This window comes from Lissotriton helveticus, chromosome 11 (genome assembly GCF_964261635.1).
Source record: "Lissotriton helveticus chromosome 11, aLisHel1.1, whole genome shotgun sequence".
Classification (NCBI taxonomy): domain Eukaryota; kingdom Metazoa; phylum Chordata; class Amphibia; order Caudata; family Salamandridae; genus Lissotriton; species Lissotriton helveticus.
The window spans coordinates 210,552,950-210,566,748 of NC_136072.1; the positions used below are offsets into that span (position 1 = coordinate 210,552,950).

The window sequence follows — 13,799 nt, forward strand, 5'->3', positions numbered from 1 at the left end:
CTGCAGCCAGGTTTTCCTCCCAAAGCTTTTCATGAACAGAGTAGTTGGTTTCTATAAGCAGGTTTCATTCATTTATAGACATTAAAGACCTCCATATCATATTGATTTCTTAACATGTGCTTTAATGAATGCTGCAAGTTGCTTTCTTTGTATCAGTCAACATGAATGTTGACTCAGGACTTCGAGGCCACTGCACACAGCTTCTGATACTTTAAAGAAGTTAGTGCAAACATCTTCCAAAAGGCTTAATTGACTCTAACATAATGCCCTAATTTGAATATTATAATCCCCTTTTCAGGAAAGTGATCACTTTCTGATCTTTACATGATAGAAGAAAATTATCATATCCCTAACATGCATACTACATGAAGATATGGAAACATGGGGAAATCATCCAGATAAATCACGTAACACAAAATATTAAGGAACAAATGGTGAGTTGTCCAAATATTTTGGTTCCTATTTTTTGAGTTTTAACTATGATTTGATCAAGAAAAGGAAACAAAGCAAGTTTATGAGGCTATTAGAAGAAACTAAGGTGGATTTAGGCTATCTACACGAGAATGTATTAAAGTAATATCCAGGGGTTGTGGATATTTATTCAATTTAATATAACACAGACAATTCAAGGTCTGCAACAATCCTCTTTCAAGGCATCGGGTAGACAAAAAAACAGAAGAGCCATGATACAGCATGTCAATGGGTTATCCTTGTTGCGAGTAAAGGAGACTTTCAAGTAACCCATCGTTACAGATAAATGCCCTAAATGAGTTATTAGAATTGACTCAATTTCAAAATTCCTTTATTATTAGAATTTATTTTAATGTGTCATTAGAAGAAACAGATAAGAGAACAACCAGGGATAAACACATTTGAGAAATGAAAGAAATCCACTGATGAGATAAGTTTTTTCAACCATTGCAGAATATTACAAATTATCACATTGTTGGAGAGAAATAGATAAAAACAAGGGAAGCTTTACATATGCATGTCAATGATTTAGAAGTCACTCTCTGATCATGCTTTAATTTCGGTTTAGTTAGCCAATCATAGCACTCAAAGATATAGATCGTTAAGAAAATTCTGGCTAGCTGTCACTGATTGATTGCCTGGAAAATCAAGAAACAATAGGCAATTAGCGTAAGGAAAATTTCAAACTCATGTCCTGATTTAATTGTTGGTGGTAAGCATACTCCTTTGCAACAGAACATCTTAGGTCAACAGAATTAAGGACCAATGAGTTTTCAGCCAAATTGATTTAAACAAATAAAAGGAAGAACATTGATTTCTGTGTTTCCAATGTACCCATGCAAAAGTGCTATTAACAATCAGATCTCTTCCATATACCACAGCAGCTGGGGAGGATGGCTTGTCCAAAAAATATATAAGACCACACTTTTCAACAAAATATAACAAACACTGAAATTTCCATCATCATTTAACAAGGGAAAACCGGTCATATTTTTAAACCCAGGTAAAGACCCATTGCTTTGCAGATCCCATTGACCTATAAATCTTTTTAATTCAGACCCTACAATCTATATGGAATATTTGAAGGCATGAATAGCTTGTTTTATAAGACAGTTAATAGTCCTAAATCAAACCAAGTTTATCCCAAAAAGACATTTAGCAACTAACATGCATTACATATGGGACGCAATAGCTTATGCTGAGATCATGCAGGCCCCGCTGACCTTCTGGCCCCTGGATGGAGAAAATAAATTTATCAAGCAATTTGCCAGTTTTTAGTTTCTGTATTGGCTGAGATGGAATTTCCTAAGCGCTTTCTCATGACAAATGAATATTTATGCTACAATTCCTCCTCTGAATTAATCCTTTTGGGCTAAGGGGGTGGCTCTGTTTCAATCAGTAAAGGAATCCAAAAACGTGCTACATTTGTCCTTTATTTTTTGCACTTTTCATCAAACAACTATCTCTGTTAATTTCACAAGAACAATCCATAATAACAGTTCCTCCATTTTCTGTTCATCTCCACTATCAAACTTTCTTCGACATGCTGACTGCTGTATTATTTAGATCCAGAAATGGATAGTATTACCCAAGTATTTTAACTAATTGAGGAATTTTCTTATCTATATCAGGTATTGAATAAATAAAACACAAAAACAAAATATTCTGATCAATTTTCTAAAGAGAAATTGGAGCAGGCATTTCAAATAATAGTAAAATCAGTCAGTCAGTCATAAGCTTTTATTCGATACTCAGAGATATCTTATAAGCACATACATAATACAATCAATACAGTATACAAAAAAGTTTATGCCATAAGAAGTCAGTAAAAAATATTAGAATGTTTAAGAGTGATAAAAGGATATAAAATCCGTTAATAAATTAGCTAAAACAAGAATTAAACAGCTACTGACAGTCTCTTACATCGAATATGCCAAAACTGCTTTAAAAATTTAGCTATTCCACAGACTATTGGGGGGGAAGTGTCCGTGCTTAGGATACGCAAGGCTACTAAATAACTGCGTGTGCCCATGTTACGGCAGAGTGGTTTCAGCCAAGAGCTCCTAGGCCTTGCGTAATCCGGGCACTCAAATAAAACGTGCACAATAGACTCAATCTTAGTCGGGCAACATACACAGTTGGGAGAAGTGCGATCCGCTGTTGACCATTTCGACACCAGGGCACCCAACGGGAGGGAACCAACTCTAAATTTAAAATAAAGGGCACGATCAAAGGGGAGAGTAATCAAGTCCAAATAAGGTTCAAAGGCCACAATGTCTTTAATTTGTAAAAAGGTGGCAGTGGACCTGCAGTGATTTGGGCTGGAGATTAGGCGCTCAGCAATCCATTTCCAAAAAAGCGCCTTGACAACTTCTTTTGGAGGGGCTGAGCGGGATGGCCAACAATCCCCTAGTCCTATATTCTCCAACAACTTTTTGGTGTCCCTTAACCATTTTATTTTGGCCCAACCCCCCTGGCTCATTATGTCTCTCAGTGCATCAGCATAGGATTTTAATTCTTCGCACCTCCAAATCCGTGTCCACAACAGGAGCGGGCGAAGCTGGGCCTGGTCTTTAATGTTTTTACATCCCGTGTCCATCCTCACAGGTACAGATGGTGTGCTCAGGGGGAGAGCGATGAAGGATTTTAATAGCTTGCTCTCAGCAGTAACTAGGGCATCCAGGCGGCAATGACCCCACAGTTCTGCCCCATACAAGGCTGATGTCGCTACTTTAGCCTTGTAGATGTCAAGTACTGGGGTAAGTGATCTCCTAGTTGAGGCCCTGTATTCCCTCATGAGAGCTCCTCCTACTCTCCTGTGGTTAAGGACCATTTTTTCAATGTGGTTTGCCCATGTCATCCTGTCCGTAATCCGAATGCCAAGGTAGTCAAATTCGGCTACTTTCTCCAGGGGAATAGAGTTAAGTGTAGGTGGGCGGCCCAATTTTTTAGGTGGGTTAACAACTAGGTATTTGGTTTTGTCCACATTTATTGTAAGCCCTTTTGCAACACAGAACTCCTGGAATCGTGTTAGAAGTTTCTGTAGTCCTTGTGGGGTCTTAGAAATCAGGAGCGTGTCGTCCGCAAAAAGCAGGGTTGGGATGCGGACACCTCCAAGACAGGGGGCGTCAGCTGGTTCTTGTTGAAGGTGTTTTACCACCCCATTCAGATATAACGAGAATAGGGTGGGCGCCAGGACGCAGCCCTGTCTTACGCCCCTAGACACTGGTATTTTTTCCGTGAGTTCTCCGTTATTACCCCAACGGACCTGTGCAAAAGTGTGGGCATGAAGGCTTATAAGAAGGGACAAGATGTAAGGTGGTAGCCCCATCTCAAAAAGGACCCTCCAGAGCTCTTCCCGGGGAACTAGATCAAAGGCAGTCTTCAAGTCTATAAAGGCTAAATAAAGACTGCCCTTGCCCAGTTCCACCACCTTCCACCCCAAGAGGGACAACCTAAACACCTGCTCTATAGTCCCCATACCAGCCCTGAAACCTGCCTGAAAGTCTGATAGGATTTTGTTCTCCTCCACCCAATGGAGGATCCTACCTAGGATAGCTTTGCCAGCTATCTTTTGGGTGGAGTCTATCAGACTTATTGGGCGATAGTTTCCCGGGGTTTCCCTGCAACCTTTTTTATAGATGGGGACTACCACCGCCCCTTTCCAGGATTCTGGTACTACTCCTCCCCTCATAATGTCATTTAGGAGAGCAGCTATGATCCTTCCCCATTCCCTTGGGTAAGCCCTCATCAGATCACCCGGAAGGCCATCCGGGCCCGGTGCCTTGCGTGGTGCCACCCAGCCTATAACCCCCTCAATCTCTAAGGAAGTGAAAAGGTCATAGGCATGAGGTTCGATAGCTAGCGTGAGATCCATCCCCACAGACAGTTCCCCGTCTGGTGGGAGGTATAGAGACCCAAAGTGTTTTGCCCAACTTTGAGGCGGAATGCTGCAGGGTCTCATGGCTGCATCGGATTTGGTCCGTTTCCTTATGAGATTCCAAAACACCCCGGAATCCCTGATTTTGCTAGCCTGGAGTAGGTCCTCCCAGTATTTTTCTTCCCACTCCCTTCTAGCCGAATTAAGGATCTTTTTATAAGCCTTCCTAGCCTCATGGATCACACTTTGGGATTTAGATTTAACTGCCTCAACTAGCTTTGTCTTATGGGTCCTGCAGGCTTGGGTATACCACCCCTCACAAACTTTTTTTTTAGTTCCTGTCGTGCCCGGCTTTTTAGAGGACAGGGTAAAGACATTGGTTAGGTCTTCAATCAGAGAGAGAAACAACCCACTCACTTTACCAACCCCTTCTAGCGAAGATTCCAAAGATGTTACCGCGCGGTTTAAATGGGATTGAATTTCCCCAACCTTCGCCTCGGATAGGACCAGTTTCGCCCATTTAATTCTTCTACCACATGGGGAGACTTCAGATTCATCTAGTGGTACGAGCGCCTCTTTAAAGTTGGCCTTCCATTGGGGTTGCCACCAGTGTTCCATTTCTAGGGAGAGAGGGTTGTGATCGCTCTCTGTCGAAGGGACCACCTGCATGTCCTTCACATAAGGCCATAAGCACACATCTATTAGGACATAATCCAGCCTAGAGGTGTGCCCTGGTCTGTTGTAGGTATGTGCACCCCCCCTATCCAAGGAAGTCCTCCCATTCGCTGCCCTTAGATTAAATTCAAGAGTAAGGGAGTATATTTGGAGCGCCACTTCTGTCCACTTTTTAATCGGTGCGATGTCCAGAGCCGGGATCCCCACCTGGCATCCTCCTCATCCTGGTCGAGGGAAACATCCGAGCCCAAAGGCTCGAACGTGCAGTTCATATCACCAACAACCAGGGTGCGGGTCTTATGGGGGGTGTTATTTAGCAGGGTCTCAAGAAGAGCTATCACTGGAGACTTTCTCCCACCCTTTGTTCCCCGAGCATACACATTAAAGATGTTTAGAACAATTCTTCCCCTTTGGTCTATAAGGGTAATATTTTGTATGTCCGGGGAACCTGTGGGATAGTCCACCACTCTACAGTTTAAAGATGCCGCGACCCAAATAAGAAGGCCGCCGGCTGGGCGGCCTCTCCCAGATTCCGAGGCCCGCGCAGGAGAGGAGTATGAGGAAAAGCCCACCCTATGGACCGGTATCAAGCTCCAAGTTTCCTGAAAGAGGCACAAGGAGTGCTTGTCGACCCACGCAGTAAAATCTGGGAGGGCCAGTTTTCCAGCAATCCCTGCGATGTTCCAGCTGAAAACCTTAAAGACTAGGTCCGTCACAGCTGGATAGTCGCTGGACGCTTGAAGGCCCCTATCCATGGGGCTCCCCCTATATAACCGAGGAGAGCAGGGATCTTGTGGAGTTGTTGTAGACTCTCCTATTACACTTACAAGGTTTATTTGGGTGGATGGTACTTCTTCTCGTTCTGCTCTCCTCACTGATTCCAGTCAGCAGGGGCCATTTGCCCACATATGTTTCTCCCTGTCGCCTCCTACAACCCCGGCCCAGTTTTGGCCCGAATTGAGAGAACTTTCACTTCCTCCAATTGGGCTCACAAGATGCCTAGGGTAAAAATACGTGAGGTCTACCAGTTTCACCCCCGGGGCCCCCATATTTTTAATAGGAGTACAAATGGATGGCACCATTCTATAGTCTTGGAAATTTATAATTACACAGTCCCCTTCCAGCATTTTTTTCCCTTGCCCCACCCATCCCACTCTACGGACACTTAAAATAATACCGTCCATACCCGGGGGGATTGGTTTATTTGCCTTCAGCCAGTGTATACACTTGTTCTTAAGTGATTGATGGTTTTCCAACTGGCCATCCTTTAGAGGAGGCACATTAACCATGACTGCAACAAATGGTTGACAGTCTGGTGGGAGATTAATTGGGGGGATCCGTCGTGGGCGGATACTGGGGGCCTGTGAGAAGATTGTTGGGGCAGAACATTGTGTTGCAGGCCTGGGGGCTTTCCTAGTCGTTGGGCCGCTGGGTTTACTGCTACCTTCTAATTTTTGTTGGACCGCCTTTTTGCCCTCAGTTGTCTGTTGCTGTTTTTGAGAATGAGATTTTGGCTTATTTTTCTCTGACTCTTTATTTGTTGGAAGTCCCTTATCGCTTGGCCCTGGATTCAAACTCGGAGGAGATTTCGGAGCTGGAATTACTAGATTGTTAAGAGCAGCTTTATTTTGGGTTATTTGGGGCTCAGGGCCTTTCTGCGCTAATAAATCATTCCCTTTTACACCCACATCCTTATTTACAGTCACTCTAGTTGCTAATTTAATTGTTGTCTTGAGTGAATGTAACCCATCCAGAGTTGACTGCTCTAATTTATCAATCCTCTCCCCTAGACTCTTCACTTGAGTTATTAATGGTTTCAAGAGGGTATATACCTTCTCCAGAATATTTTCGACCACTACCAAGTCAGCTCGCTTTGGGACCTTAGTTGTATGAGGGCCCTTTGGAGAAATCAGTACATCCCCTTCTGTATCAGTTTCGTTCTGCATAGGGGCACCCCTTGTAGTACTTGGATTTGGCACAGGAGACTTCCTTACTCTTTGGTAGAGGGCGGCCTGTCTCACTAGCTTACCCTTCTTACGTTTGCGCAATTTTTTACCTACGAGGGGAAACTCCTGCCTAGTATCACAAGTCACGATAATAGGAGATGCCCCAACTAGCTTTCCATCTGATACAACTGTGGTACGTACAGGGGAATTAGGGGACTCTGGGTCTCCAGTAACATCACTTAACAGAATAGGTGGTAGTGATGCGGAGCAAATACTACGGCCATCATCTTCCAGAGTGTCTATAGGAGGAAGAGCGGCCTGAGATTCCAACCTGTCAATATTTTGCTCAATACCAGTCAGATGGAGGGGTTCCAAGGGAGCACTGTCCATACTAGGGGGGGTACCTACTTGAACCCGTGTAATGGCTGGTGTGAGCGACTGGGCGTCTACCCCCAATAATGAGCGACTTGCGGGGAGATATACTTCAGATAGACGCCGCTCAGAGATGGCGATCTCCTTTTCAATCACCGCCGCCACCCTGGTAATGAAGCGGTCCATTGACCCTATCACGGGGCTCGCGGCATTAGATCCCCTTTCGACCTCACCCCTGAGAGGCTTACCAGAGCGTGTAGACATGGTTTGGGCAACAGGAGAGCAACAGGCACCAAGCGTGAGTCGTCGTGGTTGGTAAGAGGAAAGGGACGGGGCCCAGCCCAGCCTTGACAGCCCCGGACGGCCACAGACGGTCCCGCCCTTGTCCCGGGCTTCTCCCGGCGCGCTCCCGCGCGCGCTCCGCGGGGCGGAGGTAGCGCTCCTCCTTTCAAGCGCCTCCGGGCGCTTCCTCGTGACGCTGGTGGTGTGCGCCGCCTGGGGGGTGCTGGGACTTGGAGTCCTACCCCTGGCGGCAGTGCTGGTATGGCGTCAGCGGGAGTGGGAGCGGGAGCCGTGCAGCAAGAAGCCCGGTGCAGCCTCTGCTGAAGATGGGCTGTTTGCGTGGAAGCAGGTAGGCAGGTAACCCTCCAGCAATTTGATCGACCTCGGCCCCCACAAGCTCCGGCAGCGCTCCTCCTTTCAAGCGCCTCCGGGCGCTTCCTCGTGACGCTGGTGGTGTGCGCCGCCTGGGGGGTGCTGGGACTTGGAGTCCTACCCCTGGCGGCAGTGCTGGTATGGCGTCAGCGGGAGTGGGAGCGGGAGCCGTGCAGCAAGAAGCCCGGTGCAGCCTCTGCTGAAGATGGGCTGTTTGCGTGGAAGCAGGTAGGCAGGTAACCCTCCAGCAATTTGATCGACCTGGAGGGTCGACCTCGGCCCTCTTCAATACATTGGTATTAACGTAGGAGACTGAATATCAAAGATGTTTAAAATAAATAGGTTCTCCCTAATAAAGGATATACAAAAATTGCATGTAATATCTCTTTCATTGGTAAATGAAATTAACATGATAAAAAGGGTGTTATTACCACAATGCTGGTTTCTTTCCAAGTCTGCCATGTGTTTTAAAATAAGCATTTTTTCAAAGCTGCACTCTATGATAAAATCTTTTATTTGCTCAACAATACCTCAAACCTTTCAAGTGTTAAACACTCCATTCAATCAATGTGACTAGTTAGGCTCTACTAGATTGTTGAATGTACTATTTGGCACCCTTCTCACAAAAACTAAGGCAAAAGTTATTCCTTGTCTACTAGCACACATTTCTTCAGGTATCAGAAACCAAATGAAATGAGCAAAAAGTAGCAAATTAGGGTGCACTGCTAAATTGTCTGACACACATTTCTTTAAAAAAATACACTTTAAAGTACTTCGGAATATCTAGGATGTGTGAAACAATTTGAGGTACAACTGGAAATCGATGTTTTCCTTTACTGAACCTAATTAATCCTAGGTGGCTGAGGAGTGCCCTCTGTGGGCAACGAAAAGCATAATATGTTATGTCATGTGCATTTATAAAGTGCACTTCAAACCGTGAGGAAATCCCGACACTGTAACAGAAATTGATCTACTAGTTAGGGAACATTAATTTTTATAATTTTCATAAATTCAGAATGAATTTGGGATACTACCTAAGGCAGGTTTATTCAAATATTTCCACCGTTGTTGATATTACTACAAGCATCTGACTAGAACGATATCTCTGGTTTATGAGGTGTTCCACTAACATTACAAGAAATTCCACATGGGTAGAGTATATCAGTTATTAACGGTCAATAAAGTTCCAAACCACATGAGTATACAGCCTCATTGGACATCTGAATCATTTTAGGCAATGACCTCTGAAATCTGGGCAGAATTGAATAAGGATTTACATCAAACACCAGTCAATGCTAATCTAAGACAAATTCCATTTTTTTTGTATTTATAAACTTTAACTATACACCAGAGACATGGAATAAAATTAGCTTGGGTATTAGAATGAAATATAACCATTGTAACCAAGAGGTGGGCACATGGAAGCATGTATTTTGTGAATGTACTTAAATTAAAACATTGTGGTCTGAAATGTACGTAGAAACGAAATAAATCACTGGAAAACAGCTAAATACATGGTACCATCTACCAACATATACATTCAATGAGCCCAGTTCAGAATAATCTTGTACGGTACATCTATAGGGGTGTGGCATTTGTCTTCACGGATCATGAAGATGTGCAAGTTCAGCTAATTTATTTCAATGTGCAAGTTCATAAAACCTCCATAATGAAATGCATTAGTGTACATTCCTATCTTTCTCTTGTGTGCTAACTCACGCATGTCTCTGAACAAACGTAAGACTTTTTTGCATTCCATATTATTTTTATTTTTACTTTTTATGCAATTAACAAACAAGCAATGGGTGAAAAGGGCTGATACAAACAAATAAAAGGGCACTGACGAAAGATGGTTAAGAGATGAGCTCTGATAACAGCTAAGGATGTTTCTTCCCAGGACATGCTCTAGGGCAGTGCGACCAGTGTGGCCGCACTGGGCCAGACTTGGAGGATGGGCATTGACTTCAGAGGGGCAATGTGCTTAGTATTCACCTACTATTTAAAAGCACCTACTACAGAGTTCCGGGTGCATCCAGCTTTCAAGCAGGAATAAAAATGTCAAGATAACTCTTGTGATAAATGTTCCTGCTAGAGAGAGGGATCAGAAGTTTATCCAATGGCAGCACTGACTCGCCATAGGGTCAATATTCCTGCTACAAAGAACAGATAAGCATTTTATGTGGACAGCTGAGTGGACTAGTAAAGTCAGCCCTTAATAGCTTTTGAAAAAGAAATGGAAGGTATGTGAGAGAGGGGCTATGGAGAGATGAGGGGCACATTCCCTGGGCAGTTGTGAGGGAATCAAAGGAGGGGGTCATGGGAGGAGAGGGGGTGCCAAAAAAGATTGTCACATCGGGCACCACCAGCACTAAAGTAAGCCCTGCTTCTACCCAGAACTAAGTTGTCCAAGGATGTCATTGCTTCCAATTATTATATCTTGCTTTCTGCGAAATGTGCACCCTGGTCTTTAAGGTGTCAATGTAAAAGTGCAGATTGGGGAGTAAAAAATCAATTCATGTGCACGTGAGTGGGTAATGACTATGGGACTGATTTCGATGGCGGTCATACCGCAACCGACAGCTCGTAGGTTACGATCCGCCCGCCATCTCCCTCTGCGGTCGGAGGCAGCAGGTGGAGGGACCATCCAATGGAGCCCGTCGGACTGTTGGAACACACTATAATCCCCTTATAATGGCGGTGCCAGGCTTAGTTCCGCCATTGGGATTATGATGACGGTTTCCGACAGCCATATTATGTTGGCCTTTCTGACATAAAAAGGCTGTCGGAAAGTGTCTTTGGGGACCCCTTGTAGGGCCCTCTTCTCCCCAGGCCCTCTACAATGGGGCCCCTCAACATCCCTGCACCATCGGCAGGCACCACATGGTGCCTTCCAAACAGTGCAAGGATGTTTGAAAACATCAATTTTTCAATGGAAGCTTGCACTGTGGGCCTATTCTACCCACCACACAAAGTTCCATTGGAAAATGTATGCTTCCGACTGCCCTATGGGCGGTCGATCCAAATACTGAGGTCAGATCCGCCTCCCTATGGTCGAGCGGGTCCCAATTCCCAAAGGTGTTGGGTGGACATAGGTTCGCCCAACATTGTAATAAGGTCCTATGTGAGTTTTCATCTCATTTGCTTTGCATATTCCTGTTCACCCCCTTACACTTGGCGGAAAAATTCAACCATTTCCCCCCCTATCGGTGCAACTCAACTAAAAATTAGAAAGATCTGTTGGCATACCGAAAATGCACAATTTCTTAATTTAAGCGTTAATACTAAAAATTGAACTTCGGTTGAATGCCATTGTATTAAATCCAAAAACTTCGATCTGCAACAGTATATAGAGAGCAAGATATGTATATGGCAAGCATATATATGGGAGAGAGGATTTACTGGTCTAACTCCACAGTTAGTTACTTTGATTATATTGTGGAACATATATTTGAGACCATAGGATAGTTGCTGCTGCATATTTAATAGTTGATATTAACATACTGGAATATATAACGTTCATCAAGTGCAGATCTGATATGTCGATGGGGAAACTTTAGTGAATCATGTTCAAGGGGTCTATCTGTACTTTGATTGAAACATTCCTCAGTGTCCAAATTTCACAAAATAATGCTGCTCACAGGTGACCATAAACAGATATGAGGGAGAGTAAACAATCATACAAAATACCAAAAAAAATATATACATTTATTTGAAGGGAGTTAAAAATCAATACATATTGGTACTTTCACCTCTAGGTATGATGATTTGAGAAGAATGGATTTTACTAGTGCTTATTTTGTTAAGCTTAGAAAAGAAACATATGTGCAGGGGAGGGCTCATAGTTGTTGACAAGGGTAGCTAATATTGATTTCCCTAGCAAGCCGCTTTTTTAAACAACTTAACACTTGCGGCTCCTTTATCTCACTCTTTAATTTTTTTTCAATCACAGTCCCTCTTTTCTTTCTATAACTCCTCCCCCAACACCCCCTTTCTACCCTTTGTGTATTTATCTCTTCCTTTGGTTACAATCTGATTATGGACTATAAATGTTGATTTCTGAATATTGGTGTCAGTGCCCACCTCCTGCCGCCACCGGCACAAAGTAAGCACTGGAGTGTATATTGCATCTCATTGTTTGAAATTAAATAGGAATTGAGTTAGGCACCCAGCCAGTATGCTATGTGTTTGTGGGTGCAATTGCACCACGAGTTAAAAAAAAAGAATTTTGCACATGGGCTCTGGTGAAAGCTGGGAAAATGGGTCTCTGTCTGCTGGGTAGTAAAGTCAAGACCTAATTGGGGTGCACTCAGCCCTAACGTCACAGGACCCCTGTGCCACTGCACCTGCTAAACTAATTTGAGTTACCAGCCCTGGATGTTTGGCTAACACCAGAACCACAAATCCAGCTTAAAAAGAGAACTGTTACCTGATTGGTTCATTGTGGAATCGGGGCCTTGAAATCCTGACCTTCTGGGTTATTCAGTGCATCAGATGTGCATAGCGCGCGCCCTGGGGGGTCGGCCAGGTTAAAACCGCGGCATGACGAGTTCTCGTAGACTGGTGTCTTCGTTTGCTTCAGGCCTCCTCGCGGAAGAAAGTAAGTAGCGAGCGGCTGTGCCCTCTCCCAGTCCCTTCATAGGGCTTATTTTCGATTTTCACTGCAATAGTTCCGATGGGCAGAACATTTCCATGACAAGTTGTTGCTTCACGCTTCTGCTTTTATTTCCTTAAAACAGACAGGGAGAAAAAAATAGTTGTTTTAAGGTTTCAGCTCCTGGACTTTTGCCATGGCATACATCATTGAACATCATGTGTACAGTTTTACTTCCTTATAAAATGTAATGATTTTATTGAAAGGCTTTTTGAGCACACTATCGGGAACTGTTAGTCTAAAACACTTGTGTTGAAATGGTTAATAACACCGCCCCTTGATGTGCATCCTGCAGAAATTAAATTAAGTCGGAATCTGGTGATCTTATCCAGCGTTTTACCGCGCCCTTCTCGCCCATGACGAGGCGCTAATGTACATGTAATCCAATCTTGCATTTAAATCAAATCTAAATGTGGAGGGAGGTGACCGGCTTCACCCGTGATAACTGGCACGCCATAAAAGACACATATTGTAAAATAATATATGTCTACCCCCTATTCACCGCCATTTCAATGTTTGACGAATTCAGCTTTAATATTGTGTTTCAATGTGCACCAGATTGGTTAATGGAAGAACGTCCTCTGTCCCTTCCTTTCTTACTTGCATTTATAGCGTGCAGTTGTGCCACCTGTCATTACTAATTAAGGATGTTTTTCTTTTATATCAGACAGCCTTGGTTTAAGTCAATTGAAGTGCTTGTTAAAAGACAAAGTACACAGGTGCAACTGCAGGCTAGAGGGAAATAACATGATTTAATTTGCGTGGCACTGGTTCTCGACATTCATCACCTCAGCACGGTATTTCCAGCTGAAATAGAATAATGTTGGATTATTTACTAGTAGCTTTGATAATAAAGAGTCCCTATCTCTCTTTTAACAGTTTTTGCTAAGGGGCTGATTAGGAGTTGTGGTAATTCTGCAGGTTTCTGAGTTACCACTCAGCATAGCTGCAATTTTAGCCATGTGCCACATTGCACCCAGTAACAACAACTGCATGTGCACTCACATTTTCCACCTCCTTAAAGCAGGTAGAAAATGTGAGAACAAAGGGACCTGGAATTTGGAAAAACATGTGTCTACTTCAGTTATGTTTACATGCAGCATTTCACTGCCACAACTTTTCTGCCTGTATTTTCCTCATCAGTCAATAT

At 43.7% G+C, this 13,799-nt stretch overlaps 1 protein-coding gene across 5 annotated transcripts in view; it reads right to left on the reverse strand.

The window, feature by feature from the left end:
• Positions 1–13,799, reverse strand: part of P2RY12 (purinergic receptor P2Y12) — a 607,067-nt gene that overhangs the window by 94,597 nt on the left and 498,671 nt on the right. For all 5 annotated transcript variants that reach the window (XM_078666122.1, XM_078666121.1, XM_078666123.1 and 2 more), the window contains exon 2: positions 12,425–12,724. In XM_078666122.1, the coding sequence (XP_078522248.1) occupies positions 12,425–12,437 (13 nt within the window). In that variant the 5' untranslated portion in view covers positions 12,438–12,724. The remainder of the gene's footprint in view (positions 1–12,424; positions 12,725–13,799) is intronic.